Source organism: Epinephelus fuscoguttatus, linkage group LG5, assembly GCF_011397635.1.
Source record: "Epinephelus fuscoguttatus linkage group LG5, E.fuscoguttatus.final_Chr_v1".
NCBI classification, from domain to species: Eukaryota; Metazoa; Chordata; class Actinopteri; order Perciformes; family Serranidae; genus Epinephelus; species Epinephelus fuscoguttatus.
In genome coordinates, this window is record NC_064756.1 from 820,112 (window position 1) to 845,423 (window position 25,312).

Consider the following 25,312-nt stretch of genomic DNA (forward strand, 5'->3'; position numbering starts at 1 on the left):
AAAAATCTTCTTGTAAAGAACATGATGCAATAGAGAACATATGAAATGACAGACACTATTGTCAAACAATAAGCAAGTACTGTCAGTGATGTGCAATAAATGTTTCACAAGTAAAAAGCCAGTAAGACGAATTTAAACAAAGTTTTAAGCTGTTTTCCAAAGTAAGCACTGATCCATGTACATACCACTTACTCCCCTGTCAGGTTTTCTGGATCTTCACCCATAGACGCAGACTATCCATAAAATGCCTCCATACTGCTCATCCAAAGTAATCCACAGTAATCCAAAGTAATCCAAAGTAATCCAAATGTCCTTTCATTTTTGTTTTCTGAAAAACGTCACTGACACTACGTTGTTGTTCATGTATACTCAGTCACACGTGCACCTCTTCCATCAGTGAAGTGCCCTGGAGGTCCAGCGTAAGTCTTTTTTTGCTGTTGGTGGTCTGCGTGACTACAAGTGAGAGTGAGGGACCTGCCCGCCTCAGAGTGCTCTATCCCAGACACACTCCTCTCTCAGCCCCCCTCCATGAGCCACAGGTTGGGACTTTTACCTCTCTGGCTTGAATATGTGTGCATGCAACATGCATATGTGAATGCTGAGGAGCTACAGGCCACAACAGACATGAAGGCTACAAACATAGTGATAGTGACATTTAAAAAAAAACTGGCCTGTCGACACATTGATTACTTTAGATCAAAGTATGGAGGCATTATGTGGATTTATTATATTTGTTTTTTTTATGTTTGAATGATGGTCACCTTTCACCTCCAGTGTTTAGGACATGACTGTAACGTCTTTTTCCTGTGAAACTCCAGCTGTGTTGTTTGAACTAAAAACCTTCACCCACGGGCATGAGGGTGAGTAGATAATGAATGAATTTAAATTTTTGGGTGAACTATCCCAACAAAACATTCTACAATTTTCCATAACTTTTCTACAGTGGTAAGGTATGGGTTTTCATGAGTGTGGGACACCTGTATCTCTTACACCTTCCATTTGTGCTACGACTTTTTTGAGCCTTTGCCCCAGCTGTCCTCCTCTTTGTTGGAGCAGCTTCATCAGGTTGTCAGAGTGGAGATCCAGTTGACACAGCAACTTGGATTGAAGTGGGATGGTGGTGATTCTCTTGAATTCAGCGTTGATGTAAAATGGGTAAAAAGCACAAAGGAAATCAGGTTAAAACCCTAAACACCAGGAAGAAAGTCACAATTACACATATGGCAGACCAGGACAATGTAGAGGGGAGATAAAGCACAGATGAATAATATACAGTGAGGTTTATTAGCAGTTTGCCAGTGTAGTCAAGATTTTCCTTTAATCAACAGCAAATCCAAAATGAAAAATCCAGCATGAGACAAGCCTTACCTCGCTGACTGACTGTAGAGCAGGCCACCTTGCCAAGTTGTTTATGTGTTGTTGTTGACCTGTGAGCCCATGTGTACAGTGTTGAGCGACCTAATGGCCCATGGGTAAAAACTGTCTCTGAGTCTGTTTGTCCTGCATGTTCAGGCCCTGCACCTCCTGCCTGAGGGCAGCAGGCTAAACAGGGGCTGTCCAGGGTGGTGGAGGTCCTCTGATATTTTCTTTGCCCTGCTGAGGCGCCGAGAGCTGGCAGTGACCTCCAGAGGAGGCAGAGGGCAACCAGTGATCTCTTCTGCAGTTCTGGTCTCCCTCTGCAGCGCTTTCCTGCTTGCCACAGAGCGGCCAGCAGACCACACCGTGACACAGTACATCAGCATTCTCTCAGTGGTGGTGCGGTAGAAGGACACCAGCAGAGGTCTTCTGTGATACAGGTCCCCAGAAACTTAAAGGAGGCCAAAACCATTCCTGTGTCATCGGGGCCTTAAGCTCCGTCTCCACCGAGCAGTTCAGTTCATTGTCTCTGTCTCCACAGTGAAAGTTGTGGATGGTCCCAACAGCAGCGTTCCTTAGCGTCCCCATGTTTGGTCCCCCCTCTGTTGGGGTACCTAGCACACAGATCTGGTACTAAAAGGTGGAGCTAGAAACCCTGCAGTCTGATTGGTCAGTAGAGGACGCTCACTCTGGTTTTATGTAACCTCTGTTCATACATCAGTAAACTACAACTATAAAATGAAAGAGAAAAAAATCACTTCATTCACTGGGCCGACTGCCGGCAACTTTTAAGGTGGAACGTTAACTTGTAATGTTACTCAATGCATGAGTTGATGACGTGAATCCATCAGCACACCTTAAATTTAATCCTTTTGTTGTTTAAACTTATGAGCTTTTTTTCCTGGACACTTTATTACCATTCTTCTGACATTTTATTTATCAGACATTTCATTTCGACCTTCTTGTATATTGTGATGTCATTTTGACCTTGTTGTGTTTATTATGAAGCTTCCTGTTTGTGTTTAGATGCTTTTCTCACTGTGAACGCGCCCCGACAGCTTCGCTTACTGTTGGACCCTATGAGATTTGGACACGTATCTTTATGAGGAAACAGTTCAACCTTAAAGAATGAAGCAGTCACTGACAAGACGTGACCAGCTGATGTTAACCCTTTAGGGTGTGTTTATTATTGGTCACTACACAGTTTTTATGTTGCCTTCTGTATTCCTCTGTGTCGGTGTATAATGTTGTTACATCAATGGATGTGACAGTGCGCTCACAGCTGCTCCTGAAGACGCCTCTCTTTGGCACAAACTGTCTGATGAAAGTCTCGTGACCCAAACACATGGCAGCATTTACATCAGTGTTTCTGATGGTTAGACAGTGGGCTCCAGTGTTTCTGTCTCAATAAATAAATGAAGTGTTATTATGAATGATGACGTTCACATCCCTCCAAATATAATCACTCAGTGTTTGTGGCACCAGAGGGCGCCAAACCCTCCTCCATGAGGAGCAGCGCTCCTCAGCTCCCAAATATCCAACAGCTGTTTTCACTTCTGACATCACAGACAAACCATCAGTGACTCACATTTGATGTTTGACAGGTTTCTGTTGCTATGGTGGCCCTGAGGGTCAAAACACAAGAATATGTCAAAAAATATGACTTTTTTAATTTTTTTGTCTTTTTAATGTTTTTGTGTTTTTTTCTAAAGTGTTTTGTTTATTTTGGAAATGTTTTTGTTTTCTCAAATATTGTTGTTTTCTGAAATGTTTTGGTGTTTATTTAAATGCGTTGTATTTTTCTGGAATGTTTTTGTATTTTTAAAAATATTTCATTTTTTATATTTTTTTGTTTTGTTTTGTTTTGTTAGGCTTGTTTAATTTTTGTTGTGGTGTTTTGGCCCTTTGGGGCACCGTAGTGTTCAGCCACATCCTTCAGACACTTGTACATCACTGCTGTGCTGAGTGATCCCTGTACTCGATTACATGTTACAGGTACATGTTGCACTTTAGTTACTTTGCAGGGCCACACAGCTGCTGTCAATCGGGCAAAAGTTGGGTGGAGCTGTACTGGGAATTATGGGATGTCACCAAACTAAGCTCATTGGAGGAGACAGTGAAGCAGGGGGCGGGGTTTGACACGGGGGCGTGGCTTACCGCGGTCAGTCTGTGGCTGGAAACTGAACCACAGACAAACAGCTGCTCAGCTCCCAGCTGGAGTTTCACCTGAACTTCACCTGAACCGGCACCGACTGCACACACAGGTGAGTCCATCTGCACGAGACACACAGCAGGTAAATCATCAACAACACGTGTGTATTAACACCACACAGTGCAGCTTTAAAGTGACTGTTATTCCGTCGTTATGACGTCATCAGACGATTCAATTCACTGCTGTAGTTGTTGAGGTGGAGCCCATTTAACTCATGATAGTTTCATCATGGATTCATCTGCTGATTATTTTCTCCATTTGTTTGCTTTGTGAAAACAGTGATGAAGCTCATGTGTCATCTGTAAATATAAAACTTCTCCCACAAACACACAAAGAAATGGTAAATTGCAAAAAATATTTTGCAAACATCAAACGGATCTGCAAATAAACAAATCCCACAAATTAAAAAAAACATCAGTGGAACATTTAATTCATCTAGAAAATAAATATAAAGAATTCATGAATATCTTTGTGACCGCGTTTATTTGTGAATCTCATTTCTACGCAAGTTTTGAATTTGTGTATTTGCAGATCTGCTCTACATTTTCAGTTCACAGATATTTAGATTTGGAGTTTTAATATATGTAAAATAAATAAATAAATAAAAAAAACTAGCTGATTCATTACTTAATGGAAAAATTCTGTGATTTTGTTTTTGTGTAAAAAAAAATACTACAGTTAAAGGTATAAAAGTATTTATGGTTCAATATATTTATTAATGAAAAACATTGATTATTAAAAGGCGACTTATTTTTTCTGTCATTACAAACTGAATCTTTTCCCCTTTTTTAGACACTTAAATCAAACTATATTTGTACAAGAGCTTTCACACAAGCTTCAAACATTACAGCCGACTGATGTACGCAGAGATTATAGAGCTGAAAATACAAACAATTAAACAGCTAAAACTTTTTTTTTTAGAGATTAATGAAATTTAAAAGTCAATAAGTCAGTAAGTCAGGTCCAGAGAGTTTTAAGGAATAAAATAGAGCTACTTTTATTGATGGCGATTTAATCACAGGAAGTTCATCTGTTTTTAAAACATTTTAAAACGAGTTCTATGACAGCAAAAACATCATCAGTCAAACAAACAAACTTTATTCATGCAGGAAAAAGTTCCTTCACCATGAAAGATGAGAACCAGCAAACACAGATGTCAGTGAACATGTCACAGTAAAATAAAACTTGTTTGATGAGATTAAAGACTGAATGACAGCATCAGCTGATCAGAGTGAACCCTGCAGCCAATCAGAGCCCTGCCAGCTGGCACCTGTCCACACACCTGCTGCTCTGAAGTCAGTAACTTTATTATCAAATGTCAGCTGCTGCTGTTGTTACACATGTTTTATGTTTCCACTGTGTGAAACAAAGATTAGTGACAGTGGCTGAGGGGGCGGGGCTTAGTGAACAGGTGATTAAGTGATGATAATGTACACAAACCAATCAGGGCTCATATTCCTGCTGTTCAGCTACAGAGTCTCAGTCGACACGTTGGTTTGTTTAAAATCAGTTTTGAAAAATGTTGATGATATTAAAACCGTCAGTGTGACGGGTGTATTTGACGTTACATCACAGCCCTGCAGGTACATCACCTTCATCAACACGCTCGTCTACCTCAGCTCCATTTAGGAGAATTTCTCCTGCAGCAGTGATGAGTTTGGCCCTGTCCTGGATGTGGGCGGGGCCTGAGCCACTTACATCTCAGACAGACTGTATAAATATGTGTATGAGTGTATTTATACCAGTGTGTTTGTGGATCTGCAGGAGGAAGAGGAGGACGAAGGAGGTGAGCGAGGATGAGGAGGAGAGGGGAGCAGAGGGAGGACAATGCCACCCTCATAACCATGGAAACCAATCCGGACAAAAACTACGGCAGCATCACCACGGTAACAGCCTGTGACCTCATCAGTGACACACTGATTAAACATCTGACTGTCAGCAGAAAACAGAAACTAAGAGTAATACAAAGTGGAGTTCCTCAGGGAAGCGCCCTTGAGCCTCTGTTCTTTTTATTAAGTCTTGTATATATTTGACTGAACGTGTCACCATTTATTAAATCCTGTTTCAGCTGAAACCATAACATACTGATTCAAACTTACTGATAAAAAGTAACAAGAAAAATATTCCTGCACAACATTTATTCCACATTCAAGCCACTTTCTTGTACAAACAAAACACATAAAACTAAATTTATTTCAATTTTAAGCTTTAATAATTCAGTCTAAATCTACACAAGGTTAAATAAAATAAACAGAGGCTCTAGGACACTACCCTGAGGAATATATTTACAATTTTTTAAACTGGTGACGATGGCTAATAATAGGTAATGTTAGTTGTAATATAATTGTAATATATTTTGTTTTAAGTCTTTTGTTTGCAGAAGAAAGTTGCTTGAATGTGGAACAAATATTGCGCAGGAATATTATTCTTGATAGATTTTATTCTGGTAAATTTTATTCAGTATTTCATGGTTTCACCTGCAGAAAATTTGGATTTACTAAAATGGTGACATGGTATATTAAATAAGGTGAAATAAAAAGAAGAAGTGCTATATAAATCTGATGCATTCTTCTTCTTATTATTATTATAGCCATCAATTTAACATTTGTATTTTATTTTTTATTTTTACGAAAATTGTAAGATAGGCTCTAGGACACTACCCTGACGAACTCTGCATGTTGTTGACTTCACAATGTTACAGAACTTTATAGAGGTCAGGGAAAATCTGATGAGTAAATATAGTATTTTTAAAGAGGGGACTATGGCTAATAATACGTCATGTCAGTTGTGATTAAATTATAATACATTTTGTTTTATGTCTTTTGTTTGCACGAGACAGTTGCTTCATTGAGGACTATCATGAAGCAACCAGTTTAAAATTTCTATATTTATCAGTCAGATTTTCTCCCGATCTGCACAAAGTTATGTAAAATTGTGAAGTCAACAACACGCGGAGTTCCTCACGGTAGTGTCCTAGAGGCTCCTTTTTTCTTTTTTTTAAAAATAAAATTATATAAGGATTTCAAGGAGAATCTCACAAATGTAGAAAAACTAGTAAATCTTATTTTTAAGTCAGGTAACACCATAAAACACCAAATTTAATTTGTCAGCAAAGGAAAAATCTGTCTGCACAATATTTGTTCCACAATGAAGCAATTTTCTTGTGCAGACAAAACACGTAAAACAAAAAATATTACAATTTTTAGTTTTACTAAAATTGTAAGACAGTTAACAAAGATTAAAAAAAGAAAAAAAAAGAAAGAAACAGAGGCTCTAGGACACTACCCTGAGGAACTCTGCATGTTGCTGACTTCAGAATTTTACAGAACTTTAGGGAGGTTGGGGAAAAATCTGGCCAACACAGTTTTTAAACTAGTGGCTGTGGCTAATAATAGGTAATGTTAGTTGTGATACAATTCTTATATATTTTGTTTTATGTCTTCTGTTTGCATGAGAAAGTTGCTTCATTGTGGACTAATATTATCTATTATTAGCCATAGCCATCTGTTTAAAAATTATATATTTGTTAGTCCGATTTTCTCGTGACCTCCATAAAGTTCTGTAAAATTGTGATGTCAACAACACGCAGAGTTCCTCAGGGTAGTGTCCTAGAGCCTCTGTTTGTTTTTAAACCTTAAGGATTTCAGGGAGAATCTCACAATTTTAGTGAAACTAGTAAATCCTATTTTTTCTCAGCTGAAACCGCGAAACACTGAATAAAATTTATCAGCAAAAAAAAAAACACAATGAAGCAACTTCTGTGCAGGGCGGCACGGTGGTGTGGTGGTTAGCACTCTTGCCTCACAGCAAGAGGGTTGCCAGTTCGATCCCGGGTGTGGGAGCCCTTCTGTGTGGAGTTTGCATGTTCTCCCCGTGTCAGCGTGGGTTTCCTCCAGGTGCTCCCACATGTTCTCCCTGTGTCAGCGTGGGTTTCCTCCAGGTGCTCCAGCTTCCTCCCACAGTCCAAAGACATGCAGGTTAATTGGTGACTCTAAATTGTCCGTAGGTGTGAATGTGAGTGTGAATGGTTGTCTGTCTCTATGTGTCAGCCCTGTGATAGTCTGGTGACCTGTCCAGGGTGAACCCTGCCTCTCACCCAGTGTCAGCTGGGATAGGCTCCAGCCTCCTGCGACCCTCAAGAGGATGAAGCGGTTAGAAGATGAATGAATGAATGAATGAATGAACTTCTGTGCAGCACAAGTTGTGTTTCAGTTTTACCACCATTAACATCATCTGTCATTAGCCATCACTGTTATTATCAGAACAAACTGGTCTCACTCTGGGGCATCGGTAGTCTGAGTGGGCGGAAGTTTGCTGCAGAGATCAGCCTCTCATTGGGCGGAAGGAGCCACCCGCTGAAGTCCCTTTCTTTTCTTGAGAAAGGTCTGGTGAGCGAGACTAGGGCATTGGTGGCTTAGTGGATAGAGCAGGTGCCCCATGTACAAGGCTGTTGCCGGGTCCATGGCTCTTTGCTGCATGTCACTCCCTCTCTCTCGCCCCCTTCACGCTTGACTGTCCTATCAAATAAAGGCTAAAAAATGCCAAAAAAATATCTTTAAAAAAAAAAAAAAAAGGTCTCACTCTGAAGTCGTCGACATTTGGCGTTTGGTCAGTGATTTGTGGCAACAGACACAGATGAAAAAGTTGTCTTTTCGCATCAGCATGATTTACGGCAGGTCACCATTGTAGTTTGACAGTGCTCGGCAGTGCGCGGGGGAAACATGTTGGGACAAGAATGAAAGTTAAGGCAGTGGTGGATGGGTCCCTCAACCACTGACTTTCACCTGGGAGGTCGGTGTTCACTTCCTGTAAAAAAAATTTCTTAAAGCCAACAATGTGGTTTTGTTGTTGAAGGAAAAAAACATTAGTTGGTGGTGTTGTACTGACGTAGTGCTTTTATTTTGAAAGAGACTGTATGCAAACTGTACATTTCCTGTGAAAACAGAAGTGTATTTTGAAAACAGACAATGCATGTAACAGGCTGAAGTTGACACGGCGTCCCAGAACGTCAACAACCAACACACCCAGGGTACCTTGGACGTCATATGTGGACGTGGAAAGTCCATGAGCAAATGTGGACATGTGACGAGGTCACAGTGAGGATGAGTTGTTTAAAAATAGTTCAGTAATTGATCAGTGATCATAAGTCACGTTTCACCTGACTGTCTTTAAGTTCTTTAAAATGATTTGATTATTTGGATCAGTCGTATTTAGTTCATTCAATCAGCTGTTGCAGGATATTTTGGTTTCCTGTTGAAATCAGCACAAACTCTTAAAACAACCTGCAGATTAACTGTCTCAGAGCTTTGTCTCTTCTTTACCACATTGTGACTTCATAAGAAGTCTGAATAAAGTTAGAGCATCATAAACGAACCATCTCTGTCCCTAACTTGAGGGACTGGATGAGGTTTGAGAGCATCTCCATACTGGCAGGAATCAGAGTCTTAACGGACACATTCAGATGTTTAACCAGTTGAATGATAGAGAACATAAAATCCTCCCAGGTCCTCAGGTCCAGATGGCTGTGGAGCTGCTGGGTTTGAAACCCTGTGAGTTCATGAACATGCGCTCTCCGCTCAGTCTTTAGTGACCGTTTGTTTTCGTGCAGCTGCAGCAGGAAACAGGAAGTGCGTGATGAAGCGAGACAGTGAGCGGCTCCACATGGTTTATCACTGACTGAGTGATGGAGCAGTGGAGAACAGTAGATTCTGTTCTGGCCTGTTTGTCTTCAGGCTCATTAACATCAACAGAGACATGAAACAACAGGAAGTCCAATCAGCGCTCGTCAGCTCAAACTGAGACAGAAATCAAACCAGTGATGAAGACGGGAAATGACTCGCTTTAAATCTTTGTTTTCTCAGTTTGTTCTGGAATGAAGACGAACGCTTTGATACAGACGCGTCACCAAACTTGTTGGTTTTATTTTCTTGATCACGTTGACAGGTCGAGCCAGGATACAGTAAAATCTGGTTCTGGAAAAGTCTCGATTCATGATCCTGTTTGATTTCTCTTCTCGTCCTGACGATGAAGCTTAAATGCTGTTTATCTTTTTACCTGTGCTGAATGTTTTTATCTTCCAGAAAGCAGCTGCTCAGCGTCCGGACAGGAACGTCTTCAGCGCTGGGTCGACTCGAGTTGGTGAGTAAACCAAACGCTCTCCTGAGTCAATATTAGCTGAGAGGACGGGACATAAACAAACTGTCAGCAGATGAGTCGTCAGCAGGTGACCTCTGACATTTACCTGAACAGGTGTGACAGCTGGCGGTAGGAACAGATATCTGGACACTAATTCATCATCTCTGGACGAATCAAACAGGAAGTGTCGTCAGAGTTAGAGCTGCTACAGGAAACTGTGGTGTTGATTTTGACCCCTATGGATAAAAGCAGTCGTGTTTCCATGAACGCACCGCCTCATGTCGTGGCATGTGTGTTTGTTTTGGAAGAGAGTGAAAGAGAGACACAGCGTAGTTTTGAGGTGATGAGGTCATGTGTCTGTTCGTGGCATGATGACGGTGAAACAAAGCCAACCCACGTAGATTCATATATTGATGTAAAACAACATCTCTGGATGTATTTTAATAAATAACACAGACATACTGCACACCTGTGCTGATCCTCCGTCTGTTTAACGAGCGACTGAAGTCGTGCTTTCATCTCTTTTAGCTTGTTCTTCTCTTTCTGTTTTTGCTGACCTGCTCCAGTGTCAGCCATGAAATATAACATCAGAAATCAAAATCTCCTCCTGCTTCCTTTCAATGTCCTGACGTCTACTCGCTGCAAAACTTTGCCCAAAAAATGTACAAGTAAAAAAAAACCAAACACTTGTTTATAATTGGTAAAATACACAGTTCCCAGTGAAAGAGCTGAGACGTCTCAGTGAAAGTCAACTGTTTTTTATTTCGCTGCCCCTGGTGGAAAAGAGTGACCAGTCACTACAAAACAACGCCATTTGGTACCTAAACACTGCTGGAAAAGGGCAGATGAGTCTCTACAGAACACCCCCAATTCAGTGCTACGAAAGCTGCTGGTCAAAGAGCGACCGGTTGCTACTAAACAACCCCATTTGGTGCCTAAAAAGCTGCTGGAAAGGTGCTGATGGATTGCTACAAAACACTGCTGTTTGGGGCCTGAAAGACAGTGGGAAAAGACTGATGAGTTGCTACAAAAGACACACGTGATGCCAAAAAAGCTGCAGGAAAAAGACGGACAGGTTTCTACAAAACACCTCCGACGGTGGCCAAAAAACTGTTGTGGAAAAGTGACTGCTTGCTACAAAACACCCCCATTCAGTGCCCCAGAAGCTGCTGAAAACAGCGACGACTTGGTGAAATACAACCAGTGTACCTGTTGGTTGGAGATGAACCGTGTCTGCAGGTGTCTCTCTGAGGTGTCCCACCATCCACCGTCCCCTCCACCCCCTCAGCTCAGATACTACGTCACTTTACAAACGTTGATGTGATTGGTGTGACAAGTATTAGTGATTTTCATATTCGGGTGTGTGTGTGTGTGCAGGATGAGCTGGATGTTTGGCCTGATGGTGGCGCTGTGTTCCTCCTCTGGTTGTGTAATGCCAGCAGTGAGTCTGTCTCTGTGGAGACGTGATGTGTCTGATATGAGGCGCCGGTTTGGACAAAAGTCGGGTGAAAAATGCGAGAGGGAATGAATGCATGCGCGACAGAGGTTGAAGGACCATTACATTCTTGTCAGTGCAGTCGTTTATCAACAGAACAGTCAGTTAAGAGTTCCTCACAATGAAAAGCCTGTTTTTCCTTATTTCTTTTTTGAAAGCAAAATGTGCATTAAATACACAAGTCATAAACTGTGTGGTATTCTTTAATGATGCGTGTGAAACTAGAATTGGGAACTGAAACCATGAGGCACTACCTGAACCACCTGAGCACTGGCGTTCTGTTAGGAACTGATGTTTCACTGATGGTTCTCAGTGTGACAAAGTTCCTGTAAAAGTTATGAACTCATAAGTTTTTACCTGGTTTGTAATTTAATGTTTTGAGTTATGGAGTGTCTGATGTGTCAGAGACAACAGCTACGAGAGAGCTGAGGCTGATTTAAACTCAGGTGGTGCTGAGTCGTCTTTAACGTGTCTCAGCGCCTGGTTTGTTTCCCAGGATGCAGTTTGTTGGCAGCCGTTGGACTCAGTCAGAACACATGTTGGGGAGATGCAGTCTGGGCCCCGAGGCTCTGTTTGGTTAAACTGATGTTTGTTTTCCCAGAATGCAGCTTGTTTCATTCTGTGTAAACAAACACTTTATCCTGTGTGACATCACCAACAATCAGCCAATAGCAGCTGGGCTAGTGTCAGCAATGATGACATCATATCAGTGATGGCTTGAATCCTTTGCTCCTATTGGACAGATTTCGTGCTGGCGTGGGAGGAGCCTCTGAGCTCACAGGAGGAGGAGAGCACAGGCGTTAACCCCGCCCACCTGAAGTGGAGGGCGTCCTTTCTGAAAAAACTGAGACGCTCAGGATTGCTGCTGGAGCAGGTGAGTAAAACAAACACACCTCAAGTCAACTCAGAGACAAGTGAACAAACAGGAGTGTGTTTGAAGAGTGGGGACTGTTAAACTAATCAGGTCATCCACCTGTTCACCTGTCACCACTCGCCACATGACGTCACCAACAAGTTTATACAGCATCAACCCTCTGCTCCCTGACATGGAGACACTATGAGCAGCCTGGCAAGAGAAATATCATGGAATAGAATAGAAGAAAATAAACACAATAAAGTAACATTAAATTAAATAAAATGAAAAAAAGGAAATTATATAAAATAATATAAAACAAAAAAATTATGAAATTCAGAATTATTCTGTTCTGATATTTATGATAATGGAGAATGTTTCTTTTTTTATGTTGTGTTGAAGGAAAGAAAGGTCATGAACTTTGTGTATTGTCGTCAAACACATTGTTTTTCCTTAATCTGTTTATTTAAAGATTTTTTTTATTTATTAATTTTTTGGTAAATTAAGAAAGGAGAAAAAAGAGAAAAGAAAAGAGGAGGAGAAGAAGAGAAAGAGGGGGGAAGGGAAAAATAAGGTTGAATATAAAAAATGACCTCTTTGTTTATTTCTTTTAAATGTATTTATTTATTTAATTATTTATTTGCTTCATGAACTAATATGGTTTTGTGGTTTGAATGATCCGCTGTGAAACTTCCTTTTCTTTTTTTAAATGAGGTCGACTGTCTGAACTCGTATTTGTAGAGAGATGGAACAAGGACAAAGGAAAGAGAAGGAGGGAAGACAAAACCTGTATCGATTAAGGTTCATTTTGGTTTAACAACACCTCACTGTATATAACTACACTTTTGGTGTTTTATTTAATTTTTATTTTTAATAAAAAAACAACAACAAACAAATAAATAAATAAAATAACATAAAACAAAATAGAATAAAAGCATTGAATTAAACAATATAAAATAAAATAAATAAAATAAAACTAAATAAAATAGAAAAAAGAAATAAAATCAATTAAAATAAAATAAAAAATAAAACAAAAATGAATTGAAATCAAGTAACACAAAACAAAAGATGAATAATAATAAATAACAAAATAAGAAATTTTAATAAAATAAATCAAAAAATAAAATAAAATAAAATAAAATAAAACAATTAAAATAAATAAAATATAATCAAATAAAAACAAAACAATAAATAATTCAAATAAACCAAAAAAAGTAAAACATAATATAATATAATGAAATAATGTAAATTAAAATAAACTAACTAAACAAAACAATACAAAATAAAATAAAACACAATAACTCATGTGAACATACACACATAATGAACAACAAAGCATAATAAGTTTGAGTGTCCAACAGTCCTCCACTGACATTTTAGTCCGTCCTCGTCTCGTCAACAAAACTGAAACATTTCAGCTCGTCAGTGTCTCGTCTCTGCCGCGGCCTTAAAGGTCATCGATGAAGATTGTTTGTCATAGTTATGTTGATAAAATGGCCGCTGCTCCACAGGTGGTGACAGACAAAGTGTCTCTGTGTCTCTACAGAAGGAGGTCCTCCGCATGAAGGAGAAGGTCTGTTTTGTCCTCCTCAGTGCTCCATGGAGCGTCCTCTGTTACTACGCTGAGGAGATCAGTCTCAGGGTCCCTCTGCAGGTAGAACATGTCGTCATCATCATCATCATCATCATCATCATCAAGTGTGTCCTCACCGCGTGTCCTCTGTCCTCCTGCAGGAGGTCAACGCTCCCATCACCAACTGGTCGGCGCAGGTTCTGTCCCAGCTGTCCCTCTCCAACCCTCTGTCTCAGGACGTCCCCAACCACCCCCCCGACTACTACACCTGTCAGTTCAGGACCAACAAGCTGCAGAGGTCAGAACACAAAGGTCAAACGTCTGAGACAGTTAAAGTGTCCAACACGTCCTCACCTCAGCTCCTCACGTATCGCCACTTTGTCAGTGGACGTTCATGTCCACATATTAAACAGTAGATATCCTCCTGCGTCTGCTGGGACGCTGCGATGTCAACAAAATCAAGTGGTTCGGTTTAGAAAAAAACATCATAGTTTGTCTCTGCATTCAAACAGGAAGTGAACAGCAGACTCCAGGGTGAAAGTCCAGGGTTTGTTGGATCCGTCAACCTCCTGTCCCGCCCTGTAGGGACTGTCCAGCTCTTTATATCGTGTCAGTACGGCAGCGTTTCAAACAGACGCCGTCCAGCAGTGCATCATACTGCACCAGGTGCCACACTCCAGGGTGACCGCTTGCATTTCATCAGGACATTTATGGGCATGTGTCCACACAGCGTGCAGGTGAAGGCGGGGCTTTAACTGCTGTGACCCCTCCCATGTGTCCTCATAAGAGGACGTCACATTTTGGGTTTACTTGACCTTACACTTCATTCTGCTTCACTCAGACCTGTTGTCCTCCACCAGATGGGACACTTTCTGTCCCTTCTGGTGACAGTGAGACCACAGCACACTGATCCATGTAAAAACAAGATGGCTGCCACCTGTGCTGAGCCAGTCTGCAGCTGATGCTAAGGCAGAGGTGGACGAGGTCCAAAACCTGATCTCAGTTTATGGTTCAAACTTTATTTATGATTAATAATGTTTGTAGTTTGATGTGGCAACAAAGTTGACCAACTCTAGCAACAGGGACAAGATGAGATGCCGTTCATAAGGAAGTACCGTGATTGTGTTGTTAACGTGCTAACTGGCTAACTAGCATCAACACGCTCTTCCTGTATCCCTTTTTGCCCGACGAACACAGAGGACTGACAGCGCAGCAGTCAGCTCTGATCGCTGTCGTTTTCTGCGGTCGTTTGTTGTGTCTGGACCTTCGGGGCCGGACGGAGGTGACGTGTGAGTTGCGTGTATTCACCGCACCCTCAGTTACAGGATGACGAGTGAAAGCAAGGAAACAATCGGAGGAAGTGGTGTGATGATGTGGTAGTGGTTAATAAGATCGGATCTGTTTCCTGTTTCCTGTCTGCAGGTTTCTGGGGCACGACAACAGAGAGACGTTCTTCAAGACGACTCAGAGACACCAGGTGGTGAGTTTGAACTCGACACGTCGACACGAGTGTAAAAAGAGGAGGTTTCTGAGAAGGATAAAAATAAAAGTCCAGATTCAGCCGGCTGTTGATCGGCTTTATCCCCGGCCCCGCCCCCTCAGAGTCCTTTAAGCCCCGCCCCCCAGTGAAGAAACACCTCTGTGTGTGTCAGCACATTCAACAAAACTTTATTTGGGAAACAGCTCGACGGATGTGACACAGAGCTCTGTACGCTGATGTCAGACTGCAGACAGAGTCCAGTGTCCTCTGGAGACAAAAGGTTCGTCTCCTGTCAGTCCACAAAGACAACAAAAATAATAAATATATAATAAATAGAATAATAAATTAGTTCTGACAGATCAAACAGTTCAGAGAAAATCTGTAAAAACAAAATGAACAGGAAGAAAAAACCTTCCTGTGTCTGTCTGATATTTTTCTGATATTTTGGTTTGTGAAAGTTTGAAATTAATTAATTAAAAGTGAAAATTAAAAAAAAGTAAGGATTTCAGTTTTTAATGTAATGCAGGCTTTTTGGTTTCAATACACCGGACTGAAATTAAAATTTTCCACTGATGTGATTAACAAAATTAAAAAAAAAAAAAAAAAACAGTTTTAGAAAAGTAAATAACTTTTCTGTTTTTTCTCTACTGGCTTCATTTTGTTTTTTTCTTTTTAAACACAAGAAGACGAGAAGAAGGCAGCGAGCAATGAAAGAAGGAAAGACCAAAAACATTAGTAACAAATTAGTAAAAAGATAAAATTAAAAACAAGAAAATTTGCAACAAAAAAATTAATAGGAACAAATAAAATAAAATTAAAAAAACAAGTAAACAACTCAAAAAGAGCCTAATAATAATAATAATTCTGTGACATCATTTCAAATATAAAACAGTGATAATTATAAATATAGTTTTTGCCCTAACAAGTAAATAATTGTAAATCTAGTAATTTTTTGACGGACATTTGTTACTAAGTTGCTTGTTGCCATTTTTTTAAATAAATGGCAACAGTTTTCTCAGGCTCAGAGTTTAAAGGGTTAAATACTGCGAGAGGCGTCTAAAAGCAGCACAAACAAAGTGATGTCATTCCAGGTTTCAAAGGGTTAAACCGTTAAATATGTCCCAGGAGACGAGCGGGAAATTCACTTAGTCTGAAATAACTCGGAGGTTGTAGTTTCCTCCATCTGAACTCCACACGATCAGCCAGGATCAGTCAGGATAAAGATTAGGATCAGTCAGGATCAGTCAGGATCAGTCAGGATAAAGATTAGGATCAGTCAGGATCAGTCAGGATCAGTCAGGATAAAGATTAGGATCAGTCAGGATCAGTCAGGATCAGGATCAGTCAGGATCAGTCAGGATCAGGATCAGTCAGGATCAGGATCAGTCAGGATGGGTCAGGATCAGTCAGGATGGGTCAGGATCAGTCAGGATCAGGATCAGGATCAGTCAGGATCAGTCAGGATCAGGATCAGTCAGGATCAGTCAGGATCAGGATCAGTCAGGATGGGTCAGGATCAGTCAGGATCAGGATCAGGATCAGTCAGGATCAGTGTACTGGCTAATAATCGATGTTACAAATGTCCGACAGGACCAGGAACATCTCTGTGTGTGTTCTGGAAATATAAACTGGTTTTAAATAATTTTGGGTTAAAAGTTGTGGATCACAGAGGGAAGAGGTCGAGTTAGACCAGGGTGCTATATCGTAGGCAACTGGACTTGCTCGAGTTTCTTGGAGTCGTTCCACCTCTCGGCTGTGGCTCAGAGGTAGAGCGGGTCGTCCACCAATCGGAAGATTAGTGGTTTGGTCCCGGGCTCCTCCAGGCTGCATGTCGAAGTGTCCTTGAGCAAGATATTGAACCCCAAACTGCTCCTGATGGCTGTTCCATCGGTGTGTGTTAAAACTGAGTAGCAGGTGACACCTTGTATGGTAGCCTCATGTTCACCCATTCACACACACATTCATACACTACTAGCCTGGTAGTGTATGAATGTGTGTGTGAATGGGTGAACGTGACTCGTAGTGTAAGAAGCGGTTTGAGTGGTCACTAGGTGACTAGAAAGGTGCTATACAAAGACAGGTCCATTTACCGTTTACCTCTCATCCAACAGTTCAGCTCTAACAGACTGGTGCAGATTCGCAAGCTTTAAACTCTGTGTGGGAACTCCAGACACTGGTGGAGGTGGAGGTGGAGGTGGTGGCTAATGACTCTGAGGCTGATGAATCTGAGAAGAGGAGGCGGTGATGGGGAGGTGGAGGGCGCACACAGCTGCAGCATGAAAGGACTGTGGGCACAGAAAGAGCCGGGTTTAACATGAGGAGCAGTGAGATGATAGGCTGACGGAGAAGGTGTGTAGCTGAGCTATTAAGTGATTGTGAATCAGCTGTTGACTCAATTGACACCCCCAAACACTGACCGCCGGAGACGGAGTGTGAGCATAAGTGCGAAGAGTGAACGGCAGGAGGAGGAAGAAAGTTACAGCTTGAGCATGACACAGAATTTTCCTCACGTGCCGTGCAAACGCAGTATTTTGCCAGAATTATGCCAGGATTTCCCTGTGACGGCCGCAGGAGGTTGTTTGTGTCTTCATCATGGCTTTACCTTTACGTTACAGTACGTTACAGTACGTTACAGTACGTTACAGTACATTACAGTACATTACAGCACGTTACAGTACGTTGCAGTATGTTACCTTATGTTACAGTACATTACAGTACGTTACAGTACGTTACTGTACGTTGCAGTATGTTACCTTATGTTACAGTACATTACAGTACGTTACAGTACGTTACTGTACATTACCTTACGTTGCAGTACATTACAGTATGTTACAGTACGTTACAGTACATTACAGTACGTTGCAGTACATTACAGTACGTTACAGTACATTACAGTACGTTACAGTACATTACAGTATGTTACAGTACATTACAGTATGTTACAGTACGTTACAGTATGTTACAGTACATTACCTTATGTTATAGTACGTTACAGTACATTACAGTACATTACAGTACGTTACAGTACATTACAGTATGTTACAGTACGTTACAGTACATTACAGTACGTTACAGTACATTACAGTATGTTACAGTACGTTACAGTATGTTACAGTACATTACCTTATGTTATAGTACGTTGCAGTACATTACAGTACATTACAGTACGTTACAGTACATTACAGTATGTTACAGTACGTTACAGTATGTTACAGTACATTACCTTATGTTATAGTACGTTACAGTACGTTACAGTACGTTGCAGTACGTTACAGTACATTGCAGAACATTACAGTATGTTACAGTACATTACAGTACGTTGCAGTACATTACAGTACGTTACAGTACATTACAGTATGTTACAGTACGTTACAGTACGTTACAGTACATTACAGTACGTTACAGTACGTTACAGTACATTACAGTATGTTACAGTACGTTACAGTATGTTACAGTACATTACCTTATGTTATAGTACATTGCAGAACATTACAGTATGTTACAGTACATTACAGTACGTTACAGTACATTACAGTATGTTACAGTACGTTACAGTACATTACAGTACGTTACCTTATGTTATAGTACGTTACAGTACGTTACAGTACATTACAGTATGTTACAGTACGTTACAGTACATTACAGTACATTACCTTATGTTATAGTACGTTACAGTACGTTACAGTACGTTACTGTACATTACCTTACGTTGCAGTACATTACAGTATGTTACAGTACGTTACAGTACATTACAGTACGTTGCAGTACATTACAGTACGTTGCAGTACATTACAGTATGTTACAGTACGTTACAGTACGTTGCAGTACATTACAGTACGTTACAGTACGTTACAGTACGTTGCAGTACATTACAGTATGTTACAGTACGTTACAGTACGTTGCAGTACATTACCTTATGTTACAGTACGTTACAGTACATTACAGTACGTTACAGAACGTTACCTTATGTTACAGTACATTACCTTACGTTGCAGTACGTTGCAGTACGTTGCAGTACGTTGCAGTACGTTACAGTACGTTGCAGTACATTACAGTATGTTACAGTACGTTACAGTACGTTGCAGTACATTACAGTACGTTACAGTACATTACAGTATGTTACAGTACGTTACAGTACATTACAGTACGTTACCTTATGTTACAGTACATTAGCTTATGTTATAGTACGTTACAGTACATTACAGTACGTTGCAGTACATTACAGTATGTTACAGTACATTACAGTACATTACAGTACGTTGCAGTACATTACAGTATGTTACTGTACATTACAGTATGTTACAGTACGTTACAGTACATTACAGTACGTTACAGTACATTACAGTACGTTGCAGTATATTACAGTATGTTACCTTACGTTGCAGTACATTACAGTATGTTACAGTACGTTGCAGTACATTACAGTATGTTACAGTACGTTACAGTACGTTACTGTACATTACCTTACGTTGCAGTACATTACAGTACGTTGCAGTACATTACAGTATGTTACAGTACGTTACAGTACGTTACAGTACGTTGCAGTACATTACAGTATGTTACTGTACATTACAGTACGTTACAGTACGTTGCAGTACATTACAGTACGTTACAGTACGTTGCAGTACATTACAGTACGTTACAGTACGTTACAGTACGTTGCAGTACATTACAGTATGTTACAGTACATTACCTTACGTTGCAGTATGTTACAGTACGTTGCAGTACATTACAGTATGTTACAGTACATTACCTTACGTTACAGTACATTACAGTACGTTGCAGTACATTACAGTATGTTACAGTACATTACCTTACGTTGCAGTACATTACAGTACGTTACAGTACATTACAGTATGTTACAGTACATTACCTTACGTTACAGTACATTACAGTACGTTGCAGTACATTACAGTATGTTACAGTACATTACCTTACGTTGCAGTACGTTACAGTATGTTACAGTACGTTACAGTACGTTGCAGTACATTACAGTATGTTACAGTACATTACCTTACGTTGCAGTACGTTACAGTACGTTGCAGTACATTACAGTACGTTACAGTACGTTGCAGTACATTACAGTATGTTACAGTACATTACCTTACGTTGCAGTACGTTACAGTACGTTACAGTATGTTACAGTACATTACCTTACGTTACAGTACATCACAGTATGTTACAGTACATTACAGTATGTTACAGTACATTACCTTACGTTGCAGTACGTTACAGTACGTTGCAGTACGTTACAGTACATTACAGTATGTTACAGTACATTACAGTACATTACCTTACGTTGCAGTACGTTACAGTACGTTGCAGTACGTTACAGTACATTACAGTATGTTACAGTACATTACCTTACGTTGCAGTACGTTACAGTACGTTACAGTATGTTACAGTACATTACCTTACGTTACAGTACATCACAGTACGTTGCAGTACATTACAGTATGTTACAGTACATTACCTTACGTTGCAGTACGTTACAGTATGTTGCAGTACGTTACAGTACGTTACAGTATGTTACAGTACATTACCTTATGTTGCAGTACATTACAGTATGTTACAGTACGTTGCAGTACATTACAGTATGTTACAGTACATTACCTTACGTTACAGTACGTTACAGTACATTACCTTACGTTACAGTACGTTACAGTACATTACAGTACGTTACAGTACATTACCTTACGTTACAGTACACTGTCCCACTGTCATGGGAAACCTGGAAAAGTCACAGAATTTCACAATCACATTTTCCAGGCCTGGACGTTTTGGGAAAGTCCTGGAATATTGCTGTGTGTGAAGAAGTTGTAATGTGAGATGAGCCGATGTATTTTCTGTAGCTGTCGACATCACAGCATTTTGTTTACCATCACGTACGTGCCTTTATCTTCCTCTCCCTCCCTGTACGCCTGCAAACTAAAATTATGTTTAACTAAAGTTTGATATGTTTGAGAAACGGTGGGCAAGAAAAAAAGAAAGAATATAGGTCCTTGAAATTTTGTCCGTGAAACTGAACCCTGACCTTCAGACTCTTATCTCAAAAACTAAATAATCAAAACAGGTCAAATAACTGACGCAAAGTCAGTTGTTTCTACATTTAAAAACCTTTTGGATCAAAATGTTTTGTTTTTTAATTTTTTTTTTAAATCTGATGAAAAAATATCAGATTATTGTACATTAAAAAATGATTCAGTTACAATACTTGTATTAATTATTCTGGTTTATTCACTCATAAACTTTCAGCTCAGGTTGTACAGATTTTAGGGACATGATGCATTTAAAGACGCTCCAGGAAATGACATCACAATAAGCAAAAACACCAGTGTAGGCTCTGGAGGAGCTCAAAGGGTTAATTACACAATGATACCAATAAATAAATGATAATAATCCTGAGCAGATATTATTCATGTGTTTTCATCTGAGGACGAAGTGTGAGCTGCAGGACTTAGAGTCTGGGTGGAGGCGTGGCCATCACACTCTGCTCTGATTGGTCCACAGATGTTGAGCCAGGACCTCTCAGATGTCAGGATGTGTCAGTCAGCAGACGGATGCTGCAGGCGGCGACGCCTCCTCCTCAAACACAGGCTATAAAAACACACACATTTACAAGAGCTGTAAACCTTTACACACACACACACACACACACACACACACACACACAGGAGATCAGATAAAGAAACCTGTCACTGTTTGTCCTGCGTGGACTGAAAACCAAGTGAATCTCATCGCCGCACAGTTTTAATTAAATAAATATAAAACAATATTAAAACCACGTCAGCGTGACAGCGAGTCGGCCTCTGAGGGCGTCTCTGTTCCCACACCATGATTTAGTTTCAAACATTTTCCTCTGACAGATTTCCAGAGGAGCTGAGAAACTAATGTGTCAGATTCAGGAGGACTCACTGACGTCCGTCAGCGAAGAGCCGAAACTTCTCCCGGTCAGAATTCCTTCAGTGTTGAGAGTTGAGGAGCTGAGTTTCCCACAGACGTCTCTTCCTCTCAGAAACACACAGAGCAGCTGATTTAAACCAGGAAACACTCTGAAGAAACAGGTTCAGGTTTAAAACAAAAAAATCAGTGTTTGTTGCAGATGGGCGTCTAACTGTGGAGCCGACTCTGAAACATTTTTGTCTGAATGTTCAACTTTACCTGACTGTTTTTTTTCATGGACTATTCTGACTTTGTTGTCTCAAAATAATATTTTCTTCCTCTAAAATTTTTTTGCTTAAAATATATGAAGATGTTAATTTTAATTAATTATTTTAACTTTCTTTCTCTGAAATGTTTCCACATTACTCGCCTTTTTTTACTTGATATCTTACGATTTTATTTTGTCAAAATATATGATGACTTTTTTCTTAAAAATGCTTTTACATCACTCAACTTTTCTTTTGGAACATTACCACTTTGTTGTCTCAAAATATTATGCCTCCTTGTCTCTAATTTTTTTTTACATTATTCGTCTTTTTTTCTCAAAATATATAAAGACTTTTATTCTTTAAACATCACAACTTTTTCGACCTTTTGCCGCGATATGTTACAGATTTTTCTTTGGTCAAAATCTATTACGACCTTTTCTCTTTGAATATTTCAACTTTTTATTCTGTAATGTTTAAATTTACCCGACAGTTTTTCTTGGAATATTTTGGCTTTGTTGTCTCAAAACATAAAGACTGTTTTCTCCAAAATGTTTTAATATTATTCAACTTTTTTTTCTCAAAACATATGAAAAACATATGAATTTTTCTCTGAAGTGTTTGCCTTTACTTGATATATTTTATTTTGAAACATTAAGACTTTTTTTCTTGAAGTGTTACAACTTTTTTGTTTTCCAAATATTACCAGGGTCATTACTGAAACTCCCATGTGCCAGGCGTGTAGGAGATCTGTGATGGTCGACATGAAAATGTGAATGGAGGTGTTTTGTAGTGACTCATCAGTTTTTTTCCCCAGCAGCTCTTTGGACACCAGACATGGATGTTTCGTGGCGACCTGTTGGTCTTGGTTGGTCTCATTACAGCGGGGTTAATTATCCAATGAAGCGATTATTTTCGGGGCTCTCAAAAAAAAATCAGAGGTGGTTTGTTGTAGTGCGGCGTGTGTCCTCGCAGTGACCGTGTCCTGTCTCTGCAGCTGTATGAGATCCTGGCCAGGACTCCGTACGGTTCAGTGAAACGGGGGGAGGTGGGAATCGACCGACTGCTGGCTGAGCAGGTCTTCACTGCTGCCTACCCGCTGCATGAGGTGAGCTATTAACCATCATCCTAAACCTGAACCCAAACCTGACCTTAGTCCTGACCCCTGGTCTGAGATGGCAGTGAGACACTAAGACTTTACCACGACACTGCGAGTTGTAAATATTCATATTTAGCTGAAAATGAATCTTTGTGTTGGCAGGGTGGTTTCGAGCTGCCGAGCGACTCAGTGCCTCCGGAGTCTTTGGGTCTGAGACAGATCTTGTACTCGTACTGGGCCAAGTGGTCCTCCTGGAGACGCTACCAACCTCTGGATCACATCAGGGAATACTTCGGAGAAAAGATAGCGCTATATTTTGCCTGGCTCGGTAACTATGGCAACCATTCCAGCAGCTAACCGCCGTTAACTGTTTGTTTGAGCACTAACTGTGTCTGACTGCAGGTTTCTACACCGGCTGGCTGCTGCCGGCGTCGCTTGTCGGGACGGTGATCTTCGTGTTTGGGTTCTGGCTCATGGCCACTGACGTTCCAGCGTAAGTTCAAACTTGGACTTCAGGACACAACCTGTGTAATGTTTAGACATCAGTGTCCCACAGTCCTTTGCATTAATCTGATTAAAATGAACACTTCTTGGTTTCAATCAACATTTTCCTCTCGAACAAATTATGTAGATATTAATGTTTGTCTGTTAATATGCTGACGACACTTGGCTTTATGGACACAGTCATTTAGACTCTCACAGGTCGTCTGCATCCTATCAGGAGGTAAACAACTGTTTATTGTTGTTGTTGTGTTTGTGCAGGAAGGAGTTGTGTGAGAGTGGAGGCAGCTTCATCATGTGTCCTCTCTGTAACATCTGCTCCCTATGGAACTACTCCAGCATCTGTGTCACCTTCAAGGTACGAATCCGTCCACCTGTCCACCTGTCTGTGATGTCAATGTGCTTCATGTCATCTCGTCAGATGGTTCAACAGCATCTGAACCCCCCGCCCCAAACCCTCACTCAGTGATTGGTCACCGCCCACGTCTTTGTGTTGTGTCGGAACAAACAGTGAGTCCACCTGTCCGCATGTGTCCCTCTGCAGGCAGGTATCATGTTTGATAATGGAGGGACAGTGTTCCTTAGTGTCTTCATGTCTCTGTGGGCCGTCACCTTCCTGGAGTACTGGAAGAGAACCTGTTCAGCTCTGGCACACCGCTGGGACTGTTCCGAATTCCAGGACATTGAGGTACCGCACCCAACTCTGGACTCTTGTCTTGTCTTCCCTTTCCTTTCTTATATTTCCTTTCCTCAGCTTATCTTAGCTTATCTTATCTTAGCTTTCCTTTCCTTTCCTTTCCTTTCCTTGCATTTCGTTGTATTTCATTTCCTTTCCTTACCACTCCTTACCCAAGCTTAGCTTAGCATAGCTTGGTGCAACTTAGCTTTCCTTTCTTTCTTTTCCTTACCTTACTATACCTTTGTTTAGCGTAGGCACCAAATGCAGGTGTTGTGTGGTGACCCATCAGCATCCTTCCAGCTGCTCTTTGGGCACCAAAGGGGATGTTTTGTGGCCACTCATTGGTTTTTCCCCAGCAGCTTTTTGAGCACTAAACAGGGATGTTTTGTTGCAGCTTGTTTGTCTTTTTCCAGCGTCTTTTTTAGGCCCCAGTCAGGGGTGGTTTTTAGAAACCAGGAGCTTTTGGGCCACTAAATGTGGGTGTTTTATAGCAACTTGTCTGTCCTGTTCCAGCTGTTTTTCAACAACAAATTGGTGTGTTTTGTAACAACCTGTCACTTTGTAACAACTTGTTTGTCTTTTTCCAGCAACTTTTTGTCCATTAAAAAGAGGATGTTTTGTAGCAACTCGTTTGTCCTGTTCCAGCTGTTTTTTAGGCACCAAACGGGGGTGCTTGTAGCAACCTGTCAGTTCTTTTCCACTGGCTGTTTAGGCCCCAATTGCGGGTGTTTTGAAGCCACTTGTCTGTCTTTTTCAGCTGTTTTTTTAGGCACCTAACGGA

General features: G+C 40.6%; 1 protein-coding gene across 1 annotated transcript in view; it reads left to right on the forward strand.

The window, feature by feature from the left end:
* Positions 1–3,529: 3,529 nt before the first annotated feature.
* ano7 (anoctamin 7) overlaps positions 3,530–25,312 on the forward strand; it is a 37,335-nt gene continuing 15,552 nt past the window's right edge. Inside the window, exons 1-12 of the mRNA XM_049577502.1 lie at positions 3,530–3,620; positions 5,333–5,454; positions 9,649–9,706; positions 11,942–12,072; positions 13,598–13,705; positions 13,786–13,922; positions 15,047–15,104; positions 23,250–23,360; positions 23,514–23,679; positions 23,754–23,844; positions 24,114–24,210; positions 24,397–24,540. Of these exons, the coding sequence (XP_049433459.1) occupies positions 5,365–5,454; positions 9,649–9,706; positions 11,942–12,072; positions 13,598–13,705; positions 13,786–13,922; positions 15,047–15,104; positions 23,250–23,360; positions 23,514–23,679; positions 23,754–23,844; positions 24,114–24,210; positions 24,397–24,540 (1,191 nt within the window). The 5' untranslated portion in view covers positions 3,530–3,620; positions 5,333–5,364. The remainder of the gene's footprint in view (positions 3,621–5,332; positions 5,455–9,648; positions 9,707–11,941; positions 12,073–13,597; positions 13,706–13,785; positions 13,923–15,046; positions 15,105–23,249; positions 23,361–23,513; positions 23,680–23,753; positions 23,845–24,113; positions 24,211–24,396; positions 24,541–25,312) is intronic.